General features: G+C 37.6%; 1 protein-coding gene across 3 annotated transcripts in view; it reads right to left on the bottom strand.

Moving 5' to 3' along the window:
- Nucleotides 1-13889, bottom strand: part of ARMC8 (armadillo repeat containing 8) — a 106499-nt gene that overhangs the window by 79287 nt on the left and 13323 nt on the right. For all 3 annotated transcript variants that reach the window (XM_060011311.1, XM_060011312.1, XM_060011313.1), the window contains exon 2: nucleotides 6274-6350. In XM_060011311.1, coding sequence (XP_059867294.1) covers nucleotides 6274-6350 — 77 coding nt within the window. The remainder of the gene's footprint in view (nucleotides 1-6273; nucleotides 6351-13889) is intronic.

Genomic DNA, 13889 nt, shown 5'->3' with positions numbered 1-13889 from the left:
GGTATCTGGTTATATGAGACTAAGTAGCAGCATAGGAACCATTAATAGAGAGGACATTTTAAGGAAGCAGTTAACAAGATGATTTGATAGGTTTGACAGGTACAGGAAATGTGATATGTGACATGTCTTGAGTGACTACTTCAAGTCTGGGTGCCTGGGTGCAGAGAACACTAGGAAGTTTGGAGAATAAATCCCTTAGCAAGACAAGGATCTATCTTGAATTTATACATACTGAATTATCTTTGAGATGAGATACGAATATCTGGGTAGAAAAGCTAAAATGTAAGCCTTGGGGATAGTCTACTCCTTGAGGATGGGAATAGAGGAGTCGATATTAAGATGTTACAAAAATGCATTTGGCAGAGAACATTTTCAGCTAAAATCTAGCTAGAACCTTAAATTTGCCCAGTAATAAATGGACTCAAAATGCACCCACTTTTACATGGAGGTTAACCTTTCTACTTCCTTTCTTTGCTCTGAAGGAGTTTAATTTTTAGTGTGGTAGAGAAAAAGGTCTTGAATATAAAAACGAGATGTGCAGTGCCTACTACAGCATATGTCTAAATCAGAGTATTATGATTTGTGATCAAAACCAAGAGAGAAAGTAAACACCACACTTTGTCATTAAAATAGTAGGAAAAGTAAAAAAAATAATAATTGGAACCTAGACCTGTTGGAGAAACAAAGTCTAAGTCAATCAGGTATGAGCATATTATTCCTAAACAGTCAAGACACCATAAATTTTAACTGAAAACCTAATTATCATCTAAAAATAGAAAATTATCTTTAAAGTCATTGAAGGCTGGGGCCAGAAGCTAAAGATCAATGATGTCATTTTCATTTTGAACCAGTATGACTCTTCACTTACCTGAAGCAGCTCTTATTTGGAATACTACACATTCATTCTTGGTCTAATTAGCATGAAGTAGCCAAAGAGTACAGTAGATATGGAAAAGTACAGTCTAACGTCTGACCTACTTATGAAAACTCACTTTTCATAAGACATAAGGAAGAAATACGTATTTGTGGGTAGCTATAATAAGGCAACAGGGTAAACAACTTAACAAAATTATTTGGACTTGGAAAATTACAAACTTAATCACTGCTCTGACCCTGTAATAATAATTATTATGATGTTCTTTTTGGAAAATGTAACATCCAAACATCCAAGTACAATAAGTTTCTAATATCCAGCATGGTTAAGGAATGAGATTATTCATATTCCAATCAAAATCACCATCATCATATGTGAATTGCCAATTTTAAAAGAAGTAGATAATGATGATCTATTATTCAAACTAAAGTTACTTTTAACATAAGGCTTTGATTCAGCAGGTACTTGAGAGATTTACAGTGAACTTCATTTCAAGTCAACTTAGGCAATTATTGTGCACCTACTATATGTATAAATTGAACAGAACTGAGAATTGACAGTAATTTAGTTCATTCTTATCAACAAATTACCCTGAGGTGTAGATTTCTGGAATATAGGGTAGCGTCAGATACAGTTCCGATTTTTATAAACACTAGTTTAGGAGTTGTACTTAACTCTGTTTTATCAGAGTTATCAGCTGATTACAAATCACCTTACATTCTCCAAAAATGAAAAGTGCAATGTAATAACTGCACTAATAAATGTAAAATATTTTTACAGTACATTAATAAATATTTTAATATATGTAATCATTCCAAAGAACATCAGAAATGTGTTAGAACATTATGAATATGGAAGCATACAGTTAAGTGGCTTATAAATATGAAAAGATATATATACAGATATGCATACAAATATTCAGCTATTTTTGATGTTCAAAGTTAGTATCACATACATATATAAACAGCTTATATATCTGTACACAAAACTATGTCAATCTGATCTAACAATTTCTGGAAAATCTTGCTACCCTTTTAACCAGACTAACCTGTCTCAGAATACAAAGTTTTAAACAAGTAACTCTCAGAATCACTCCATTTCATTTGGTATTAAGGTCATCTTCACTTATGTTTACCTGTAACACTTCTGAAAGTAACTAACAGGACATTTCTTTTGAATTAGCCTAAAACTTATCCTTAATTTAAAATTTCCAAAAGCCAGAGGCTTCATTTTATAGGAGCTCATATCTTTAGGACATGCAAGAAAATGGAAAGTGCCTATATTCTACTGAAACCAGAGGTACATATTTGCTTGGAACCAGAGAATGAAGTACCAAAACCATCACCAAAATGAACTTATTTCATCAGTATATTAAAATACTTCAGAAGACACTTCTTAAAAATTGATACTTGGTGAAAACCACACAATTCTACAGTATCCACAACTGCCTGCCTTAGTTTACCAGAAAGAGCCAATCTAGTTTTCTAGTTTGATTCAACTTTGAAACTACAAAGCCAGCCACATTTGCTTGTATCATCTTTTGCCTTTCAACATAGGGAATATCAACGTAAGGCCACGGAGAATCACTAACGTCAAAACCAGATTCAGGTGCTCTAATTTAGGTATGTTAAAAAAAGCACAATATTTAAGCAGCTTTAACTCAAGGTCTACAAAAACATTTCAACAGTTATTCTTCTGCAACTATGAAATTTAACATGGTTGAGCTAATACCAGGGTAACTTCACCAAAAACATCCTGTAATTGTTTTTTTAAAGTCACACGCAGATCACCACACTAGAGGAAGCTGAAAATTTGCAATACGGTATAGTTTATCTGATGTACCTACTCTCTGTTGTAGTTGCAAAGGCTGTAGTTTATGACCTACACAGCTGATTGCCCTGTTCTCTCTGCTCATATCTGACTCCTATCTTACTCCATTAACTACTCAGTTACACATCTGAAACCTTGCTTTTCAGGACCTAATTCTGTTTTCAAACCTTTAGTATAATAGGACCATTCAAATTTATGCTAAATATTGTACTATAAACAAAAAAGTTGTCTCTAGTATAACTCCTCATTCTTTAACAATTAAACTTAAGCAGTTCTGATGTTTAATAGTATTCTTCAAAGGCATACTCACTGACTAGGTAAAACAGTCCTTCACAACATGGGTTATCTACAAAGAAGTTCCCTATATTTATGCATAGGTCTATGGCTCTAACTCAGCTGAGTAGATTAGTTAGAGGCCTTGATGAAAAGTTATTATTCATCTTTAATTTCTTCGATTTTGTTTTTCCTGCTAGTGAAAAATCAGACTAATATTGCTAGAAAAACGATAGAGCTCTGGTTGTCTCATAGCTAAAGCTAGTCATCAATTCTTTTTTATGTCCTTCGAATTGGATATTTTGGATTCAAAGCTGGTTACTTCAGCCTCTGTCTTTTCCTTCCCTAAAACCAGAAGGCTACCTTTGGTTGTTTACACTCTGTGGCCACCTTCCTTCTACCTGCCTCTTTTGGTCTAGTAATGGTCTCTGTATGACTGACTCAACGGTGGCTGTGTAATGTGTATTAAATAAAAGGAAAGAATTGGTCAATTCTCTTTTCCTAAACATCATTTTGGCTCCCCCTTTTCCTCTATCAATATTGTATTATTCTTGTATTAGACAAGGTTACTTAAAAGTAAATGTTAAAAATTTAACTCATTTTTCATTCAATTGACTACGTACAATTAATCTTCAGACAGTAACAAAATTCAGGAAAGAATTAAGTCAGAAAGGATCATTTTTTCTCTCTGCGGTAAAGAAAGCTTTATCAAATCATACTACACACGCCCCCAGAAGGCCATAAAGTGAAAAGATTTTGGGTGATCTGTCCGTTTCAAACTCTAAATAGATTTTAGTATTTTAAGTAGCAATCACATTTACTGGAACGTGTTATCACTCAGATTTTCTTGTCTGAATCAAGAATTCTAGCTCCTCTCCCTCTTCTTCTCCTTCGGTGGGAATTGTTTTATCTCTGACATTTTTTTAGTTTTTCTTTCTCTTCTTTGAAAAGAATCACCTTATTTTTGAAGTTGTTTTAAATTAGGGTCAATAACTACTAACCATTTAAGTACCAATTTGTGGGTATCCACAACATACCAGGCACTGAATGCTATATTTGTCTTAATTCTTAACCACTTGGCAAGATGGGCAGTATTACTCTCTCTTTACAGATGATAAAGTTGACGCTCAAAGAAATCAAATAACCTGCCCAAGCACTGTACTAGGAAAGGACTCTACTAGGAAGTATCAGAACCAGGTATCCAACCTACCGTTGTCCAACTTGAAAGCCCATGCTCTTTCCACTCCACTATCCCTCCACACAAACCTTTCTTATCTTCTTAGCTGACAGCTAAGTGTCTTAGACTTGATAATTTTTTAAGAGGCACTAAGTCTATCAAACTATACCATAGCTAGTTTGAAATAATACACTCTTCCCAGTGGTTTTTTTTTTTTTTTTTGCAGTAGCGGGTCTCTCACTGTTGTGGCCTCTCCCATTGTGGAGCACAGGCTCCGGACGCGCAGGCTCAACGGCCATGGCTCACGGGCCCAGCCGCTCCGCGGCATGTGGGATCTTCCCGGACCGCGGCATGTGGGATCTTCCCGGACTGGGGCACGAACCCGTGTCCCCTGCATCGGCAGGCGGATTCTCAACCACTGCGCCACCAGGGAAACCCTTCCCAGTGTTTTTTATGCCTTATTTGATATTTAATCACCTTTAAAAAAGCTACAGTGTTTTTGGTAAATGAGAAATTTCTAACAGTGACAACACTTGAATCAGCTACTCACATCAGATATGACTCAAGATACAAGTCTTTCACGCAGAATCCTTGACTGAGAAATTTAGCTTTTCTCCTAAACTGCCACAGAAGCAGTAATAATGAAAACAACAACAACAATAACATCATCTTGTATCATTTACTGAATACTTAATGAGTCTGACATTTCCAGCGGAACTATTTATTGAGGAATCTTAAGTGATATCTAGGATTAGCAATATACAAAGCTGTGTCTAGCTTTGTGTGGGGGAGTGTCTGCCTGTCTAAGAAAGAATGTCAAATTAAACCTATCTCTTCCACTAATTTGTGTGTGTAGGTACAACCCAAACTGATTTATTTAAGAGACAGATTTAATACCACTTTTCCTGGTATTAATCAAACTAGACTTAAAGGCGCTGATTAAATCATTATAGTCTCCCAGTTAAGGGGACAAAGGCAAAGTTAACATAATGAGAAAACAAGAAATATCATCTCCTGTTTCTGTAAACTGAGAAGATGTGAAGAGAAGGTGTCGAGTTTCCCAGGTGGATCTCCATCCAGCTCCTCACCTTCCCTTCTAGCTCAATTTGAAGAGTCAAGCAGCCTTACTTATCTTGCCTCTACTTTACAAATACACACTCTCAAGACGTCCCTGCTATAGAGCTTTTTTTTTTTGGAAGTGGGACACATCCTAGCCTTGCCATGGTTGAGCAAGAGTTAAACTAAAGATGTTATCTTGCTGATAACACTAACAGGGTTAAGAAGAAAGGGACTCATTTGTGCCCTCACTGCTATCCCAAATGTATCTCATCCTGACCTTTTTTGGGTCCTCCTTCCCCAGGACACAGCTCAGCCCTGTGGGTGCTCCGTGTTTCCAACCCTATGAGTCAGTCGCCTTAGGCTAGACCTTCTTTCTTACAAGTAATGTGATAAGAGCATGAAAATCTGCTCTTAGGAGAGAGAATTCATCTTTCAATCATTTTCAATCTTATTGCACTTGTCCCACTTTTTTTTTTTTTTAAGAATAATCACCTCAGGTATGTTGCTTAAAAATATTTCCTCTCATTAAACATGAGGCAATTGTGGAGAAAAGAAGGGCATTTAGGTTATCAAGAGTTTATTTAAAATGTGGGAAAAAAAAGTTTAAATTTTCTAATGAGTGCTTTCTAAATTCTTGTATTTAGAACATCACTAGGAAATTCAAACCTTAAAGACAGTCAATGAGTTAACCAAAAACAAAGCAAAACAAGAAGCCCAAAACCCTGGTGACCTATTCTCCCACCCCCTTTCCGATTATCAAAGATAATCAGTTTTACTCTCTTACTTTTGCTAGATATTGAAGTCACAAAAGCATTCTCCAAAGTAAACATTTTTTAAAATGTAAAACAAGTATTCTACAAAAAATGAAGCTAACCATGTCAGTTAACTATCCAACGGACGATTCTTTATAGTACCATATTAAAGTCATGAATGTCAAGGGGTCTTTCCAAAACAGAAGAAAAAAGTTACAACCCTGCATTTTCAGAATTATAATACTTGACAGATTCAAACATGAAACAAACAAGACTTTTTGATAGACTCTTAAATACATACTACTTACATGACACCTTGTAGAACTTTCTGGGGATCAGGGTCAAATAGCCTGTCAACATAGTGGCGACTGCTAGCTGTTACTTCCTAGAAAGTGGGGGGAAAAATTATGACATCTGAAGCCGTGCAAATCACAAATTCACAGTATCACCCATAACATCAAACAGCTATATAATCTAACTTACGGTAGAAGCATTAGAATTTTTATAAATACTTATTATATTAAATCTATCTGAGAAAATCTTGTGACAAGATAAAACATAAGATGGGGAAGAAAGAGATACCCGGTTCTCACTAAAAACATGACTAGACAGTGGGACCTTTGCAGTGAGCCCTGCAAGCTCTGCCGATGGAAGAACTGGGCGTTAAGTATTGAGAAGCAAGCTAAGTTTCTTAATTAACTGTTGGATGTCACCTACACACGAAAAAAACATGGGAATGTTGCTTCTGTTTATACCCACTAAAGGGAGGGAAAATCTGATTCTCAGCAAGGAAAAAAGGGTAAGGACTTCATGAACAGTTTATGAAGGGCAGTCTTGGTGCAAGAGGAAGACTCTCAGAGTGATGCAGAGGAGAGCTATACTGCTAGGAAGCAGACATACGCAAAAAATAAAAACGAATATAAAGGAGTTGTCACACTTTCTGTGAGGGAAAAAAAATTAAGAATTAGGATGATTTATCAGGTCCAAAAGAGCTACCCAGTCTGAACTGGCTAAAGCTGGGCAGACGAGGGAGAGCTAGAATATGAAGAGCAGGGGAGACACTTACCTCCTTTTATTTGTATTTTGGGGTTTGCACTATTATGTTATTTCTTGTAATACTTATTTGGGGGGCATACTTATTTTTTATATTTAATTTTCAATACTTAACATTATTTAAAACAAAGAACATGTTTAAGAACCAGAAAAAAAGAATTTTTGTCCCTTGCTGTTTCTTCCTGATGCCTGCTGGAATATGCTGCTCATGTACTATGACCCATTAGCAATAAATTATTATAGAGAGGAAGAAATACTTTTCCAGTTTACCCAGAACCCCTGATCAGAAAAGAGTTAACTGCTAAGACACAGTGCCAGCTTAAAATTCTGAATCTCCAAAAATAACTCTGGAAAAAATTCTATAAACTCAAATTTCCTGACAATATAGCTAATCCAAAATCAAAGTGTATTTTCACATTATGAGCTTGCAACCAAAATACCCTTGTAGGCAACTCAAGTACCCACTTTTAATACATACTCCATTTCTAAAGAACAAACTGGCAGCAAATAAGCCAAACTGATGAAAATTCTTGTGCCTAATAGGGTACCATTAAGTACTTGCTAACGGGGTCTGGTTTCCTCAAAATAACAGAATCACAGAGTTAGAAGGACTCTTAATTATCTCTCTCAATCCCCTGGTTAACAAATGAGGGCTGATCTTTACCCAGATGTCAGACTGTCAAATGTTAAGTAGGGATGCAAACAACTGTACAAATATATCAAGAAACAATATACACAAGAGCAAAATCCAGGGTAAAACAGAAAACAGTATTCCTATAATACAAACAGATATGTCTTCTCACTCCATTTGAGCACATGTGCTTTCCTGACTTTCCAACATGGTAAGTTCTGAGAACTTCAGACTCTTAGACTCCCTCCTATGTAAGGAAAGATTTTGATTTTACTGTTTCTCTCCACACACTCTCCCACAGCTCTACATCTCTTGCCTCTCAATGTGGTTTTTAAAAAGGTACTTGGGTTTAAGACCTTATTTTAAACAACATAAACTTCTCCCATTAATAGCAACTCTATTGCTCTATGCCTGGTTCATTCAATTTAACAAGCACTGCGTACCTACTATACGCAAGGCACTGAGGAAGGCATTAAAGGCCAAAAAAAAAAGTAAGGCATGGTCCCTCCCCTCAAGAATTCATATTCTATTGTAACTGTGTTTACATGTTTATATTCCCTACTAGAATATAAAACAGAAGAATACATAGTGAAGATTTCTTAGGAGTTGGTTTTGGAAAATGAATAAGAGTACATGAGAACAGACAAGGAAAGAATCAGGGTCACAACCACAGCCATAAGGCATGTGAAGCCAACACACAAATACCATCAGCAAGTATACCAGTTGCTGGCACTGAAAAAGAAGGGAGGAAGGTAGATAGGCAACCACAGAATATAAAACACAAAAGGCTAATCAATGGGCAGCCAATAATTGAAGTGTTCAGATTGCCTTTTGGTCAAAGTTCTATGCTAGGTGCCAAAGAAAATACAAGAGGATGTGAAGGCAGAACAGTGCACTTAAGGAGCTTACATCTATAAAGGGGTCAGTCCTATGTACAAAAAATGATCCTCTGAGCTGCCTAGGTAGCAGCAAGCTGAGAGGATATAGTCACTTGTTCAATCTGATTTTACTCTTATGTTTTTGCTTAACAAATTTACTTAGTTGTTTGTATGGGACACTTCTCATATTTCACTGCTTTCCTTTGTAGATCAGTCTCTCCCCTTTCAGCCCTCTTCTCTCGTCTTTCAAAAGGCAGCCTGAAATATAAGACTTTGAGAGAGAAGGCAATTGGTGCAGATATTAAATAAGTTGGTCAGAGATAATTTCTTTAAAAGGTGACACTTGAGCAAAGACCTGAAAAAGGTCAAGGAGTAAGTCATGCAGCTACCTGGGAGCAAAGCTTTTTAAGCAAAGAGAACAACAAATGCAAAGGCTCTGAAATGTTAAGTGTCTGCTGGGATCAAAGAACAGGAGGTCATTACAGCTGGAGCAGAATGAGCAAAGGAGAAAACAGTAGGAGATGAGGTCAGAGAAGAGTGGCCAGATGGTAAAGAGCTGCGGTGTCCAATATGATAGCCACTAGTCTCATATGGCTGTTGGGCATCTGAAATGTGCCTAGAAACTGAATTTAAAATTTTTAAACTTTAATTAAAATTAAAATTTAAAAACCAATACTGGATTCTGTTATTAGAAAACTTCTAAGAATGTTGTGAATTATTTAAGTATGTAAATTTACTTTCAACTGTAAATTTCATGAAACCTAAATACTGATCAAGTATTTCCAATCAAAATACAAATCAAGTATTTCCAACCAAAATTTGGTATCAAAATTGTGTAAAATACACATCAGATTTTTGAAGACTTGATATAAAAAAGTAAAACAATTTCATTGATAATTCATTACACTGATTACATGTTGAAATAATATTTGGATATACTGGTTTAAATTAGATATATTGAAATTAATTTCATGTTTTCTTTTTACTTGTATAGCATGGTTGCTGGAAAATTTTTAATTACATATGTGGTTGGCATTATTTTTCCACTGGACAACACTGGTATAGACCCTTGTTGGTCATTGTAAGGATTTTTATTTTTATGGTGTGAGTTGGGAAGCCATTAGAGAGTTTTGAGAAAGTAGAGACATGAACTGACTTGTTTTAAAAGGACTGCTCTGGTTGCAACTTTAGAAACAGACAAATGTGTGGAGGGGGCTAGGGAACAAAGCAGGGAGACTAGGGAGGAGGCTATTCAATAATTAGAAATGCTGTCACTTCAGAGAGATGATGGAAGCCTGGACTAGGGCAAGAGTTCTGGAGGTAGTAAGAGTCACTCAGATTCCTGATAAATGTTAAAGCTGAAATGACTATCAAACTGGATATGCTGTCAGAGTAGATGTGGAGTGTGAAAGAACAGAGGAGCCAAGGATTACACTTAAAAGTTTTTGCCTGAGCACCTAGAAAGTCAGACTGAATTGTCAGTTAATGAGATGAGGAAGACTGTGGGAGATGCAGGTTTGAGCGAGAAGATCAAAAGTTCAGTTTTGGACATGTTAGGACTGAGAATTTTATTAGCCACCCAAGTGAGAATGTCAAGTTAGCAGTTGAATATGTCTAGAGTTTAGGAGAGAGTTGTGGGTGGGAGATACAAATTAGGGAGTTGACAGATTATACACAGGATAAGTTCACTTAGGGAATAACCATGATAAGGCAAGGCCTGAAGACTGAACTCTGGAGCATCTGAACAAGCAGCCAGTATGGTGGGAGGAAATCTGAGAAGCCAGATAGGGTAAGGTTTCAAGGAGGGAGTAATCAAATATGCCAAATGCTACGGATGTGTAGCATAAGATAATAACTAAGACCTGACCATTAGACTTAGGAACATGGAGGTCATCAGTGATCTTGACAACAACAGTGTGGGCAGAGTGGTGGGGTCAAAGCCTGCTTGGCAAGGGTTTAAGAGAGAATGGGAAAAGAGGAATTAGAGAAAGTACACACAGACAGCTCTTTCAAGGAGTTTCACTGTAAAGGGGAGTGAAGAAAGAGAGTAAGAGCTAGAGGGACAAGCGAAGTCAGGAGAGCTTTTTTTTTTTTTTTAAAGCCGGAATAAATTAAAGCATACTTATTGATCGACGGAAATTTTTGTTTTGTTTTGATAAAGAAAAACATGCTGCACTGGGGTAGGGGGAGAACTTCTGGAACAACGTTCATAATAATTGAGAGGGAAGTGGATTTACTGACCAAGTAGAACATGTAAAGTACAACAGTCAGAGGCAATAAATTAGGTGGATACGGTGATGAGAGCTTGTGGACATTCTCTCTGATTATCTCTATTTTCTGAAAGTTAAAATTGTGGGGTTGGGTGCAAGACTGAAGAACAGAAGGAATAAAACACAGCATGGGCCAGAAAATATACCAGGACTGCCAGGCAGCACTAACCTTCTTGAGGTTCATGATTATGAATTTAAAATGAGACCAGTCAGCATGGCTGTGTTTTTCTCCAGCTACATTAAAATATACAGAAGTAGACATGAATAATAGAGTTAGATTTAACCAGAGCTGGAATTTCACCAGGCAAGAATGACAAAGCCAAAGGAATGGGTCAGCTGAGTTGAGGGTATATGCAAAGTTGAGATTATAATGACAGGCCTATTGAAGACCAATGAAAAAGCGGTAGGATTAATGGAATGCAGGTAACAGGGGGATTGACGAAGGCTTGTAGGTGTTCGGGTAGAAGGAGTGGTTTGGGAGGACAGAGGGTGGTGACCAGAATTTGTAAAACTGAAGAGATTATGAAGGGGTTTTAGTTATTGGTAACGTCAAGGTCTAGGAAATAACCATGTGGACAAACACCTCAAGGGAACACAGAGGATATGATCATTGGGCAAGTCTAGAGTTTTAGAAAAATTGTCTACATAGGTAATGAAATTTCCATAAATTATCACAGAAATAGTGCTAGAAAAAGTGAACATGAGCTAGGAGCTAAAATCTTAAAGAAATGAGGGGGAATGATCCAGGGGATCTATAGATGACTACAAGGTAGAGTCTGATGAGATTCAGAGCTGGAATGTTTAGAGAAAAGGGAAGAGAGGGGTCTGAAAAGAGCAATGAGGAGCAATTCTCTGTCTCCACTTCTAGGCCTAGAGATATGAGGGATATGGGAAGAAAAAGAGCCAACAGCTGAGAAGACTGCAGGAGAAAGCTGAGGAAAAGGGTGTCAAGAGGTGAAAAGCCTGGTTTCAGTCTAAACAAAAAGATGAAGGAAATGTTCAGACAAGAGGGTGAGGATAACAGAAACCCAGTGAAAGAAGCGGGAGAGAGGCAAGGGATCTGGATAGAAAAGTAAATGGACAGAGACACATGCGCATGAGGAAGGACCCTAGAGTCCTGGGCTTCCTGTGGTAGTTGATGTAAACAGAGATAAAGAGCTTAATCCTGAATGTTGGGGAGGGACAGTTTGATCTAGGCACTAATTTACCCCTGAAATAGGACAAACACTGGAGTTTCTTCCTCCCTCCTGCCCACAGAGGCCAAAAGGTTAAAAGAGTGTCTGATGATCTGTTCTTTCAAGACGTGGCTTCATGCTCACTTCAAAACACTAATGCCCTTTTATTTATTTTTTATTCTTTTTTTTTGATGAAAATATTTTCATTTATTCTTTTTTTTAAGATTTTTTTTTACATCTTTATTGGAGTATAATTGCTTTACAATGGTGTGTTAGTTTCTGCTTTATAACAAAGTGAATCAGTTATACATATACATATGTTCCCATCTCTTTTCCCTCTTGCGTCTCCCTCCCTCCCACCCTCCCTATCCCACCCCTCCAGGCGGTCACAAAGTACCAAGCTGATCTCCCTGTGCTATTCGGCTGCTTCCCACTAGCTATCTACCCTACGTTTGGTAGTATATATATGTCCATGCCTCTCTCTCGCTTTGTCACAGCTTACCCTTCCCCCTCCCCATATCCTCAAGTCCATTCTCTAGTAGGTCTGTGTCTTTATTCCTGTCTTATCCCTAGGTTCTTCATGACATTTTTTTTCTTAAATTCCATATATATGTGTTAGCATATGGTATTTGTCTTTCTCTTTCTGACTTATTTCACTCTGTATGACAGACTCTAGGTCTATCCACCTCATTACAAATAGCTCAATTTCGTTTCTTTTTATGGCTGAGTAATATTCCATTGTATGTGGCACATATATACAATGGAATATTACACTAATACCCTTTTAAATTACTCTGTAGCTTCCGGTAGCTGGAAGGGCTTGTACACACAGTGATCCTCCATCCTCCCAACCGATCCAGTGAATGTGCCAAGCAGCCAGCTAAAGCTCAGGGTACAGTCTGTGCCCATGAAGGAGAGTAGTGCTAGCCAGGGTCACACTATGACCTCTGCCTTTTGGCACAAGGCTTCAAACAAATGACCTAGAAAGCCCTCGAAACCTAGCTCTAAACTTACTGTACCCATTCAAAGCTGCAGAAGCCACCACAAACGTATAGATTAAAAACTGTTACATTTTTACGCTTAATAGCACCCCTCCAAATTATATTATGTAAAAATGTACATGAATCCTTTCAAGCAGAAAGTTTGTATACACCAAATTTGTGACTTAGTATTTAGAATTTAGTAGAGCTGAATGTACATATGTACGAACAGGTACTAAACATTAAAGAAGGAAGAGAAGCTTGTAGCAAATTTCTTCTTGAAGGAAAACAGAAACAGGTAATGAGTTGCGTTCCACTGTGGAGAACTATTAATGTGGAAGCAATTTCCCTTTTAGTAGGGTGACCATTTGTGATGTCTCCCCTTGAGTGAAGACTGGTTGTAGTGACTTGATTCTAGCAAGCAGAAAGCAGTGGAGGTGATAGGATGTCACTGCAGAGCTCTCCCTCTCTCTGTGGCCATGTCTGTGTCTGTCTGTCTGTCTCTCCCTCCCTCCCTCAGTCAAAAGCCAGCTTCCATGTTGTAAGTTGTCCTATGGAGAGCCCCACATGGCATGGAACTAAGGGGAGCCCCTGGCCAAGAGCCAGCAAGGGACTGAGGCCCTCGTTTCAACAGCCCACATGGAACTAAACCCTGCCAATAATCCTGTGAGTGAGCTTGGAAATGGATTCTCCCTCAACTGAGCCTTGAAACGTGGCTCCTGTTGACACCCTGACTGCAACCTCACAAGGAACTCTGGGGCTAAGCCACATCTGAATTCCTGACCTACAGAAACTGTGAGATAATAAATGTTGTTTTAAGCAGCTAAGTAATCTGTTACATAACAATAAACAGACAATGAATCTACCTTCAAATTTATCATCCAAACCAGGATAATTTTAAGACTGAAAGAGGGCACTACTAATACTTGTCACAGAA

The sequence above is a fragment of the Delphinus delphis genome, chromosome 4 (genome assembly GCF_949987515.2).
Source record: "Delphinus delphis chromosome 4, mDelDel1.2, whole genome shotgun sequence".
NCBI classification, from domain to species: Eukaryota; Metazoa; Chordata; class Mammalia; order Artiodactyla; family Delphinidae; genus Delphinus; species Delphinus delphis.
This window is presented reverse-complemented; position numbering and strand designations above follow the sequence as displayed.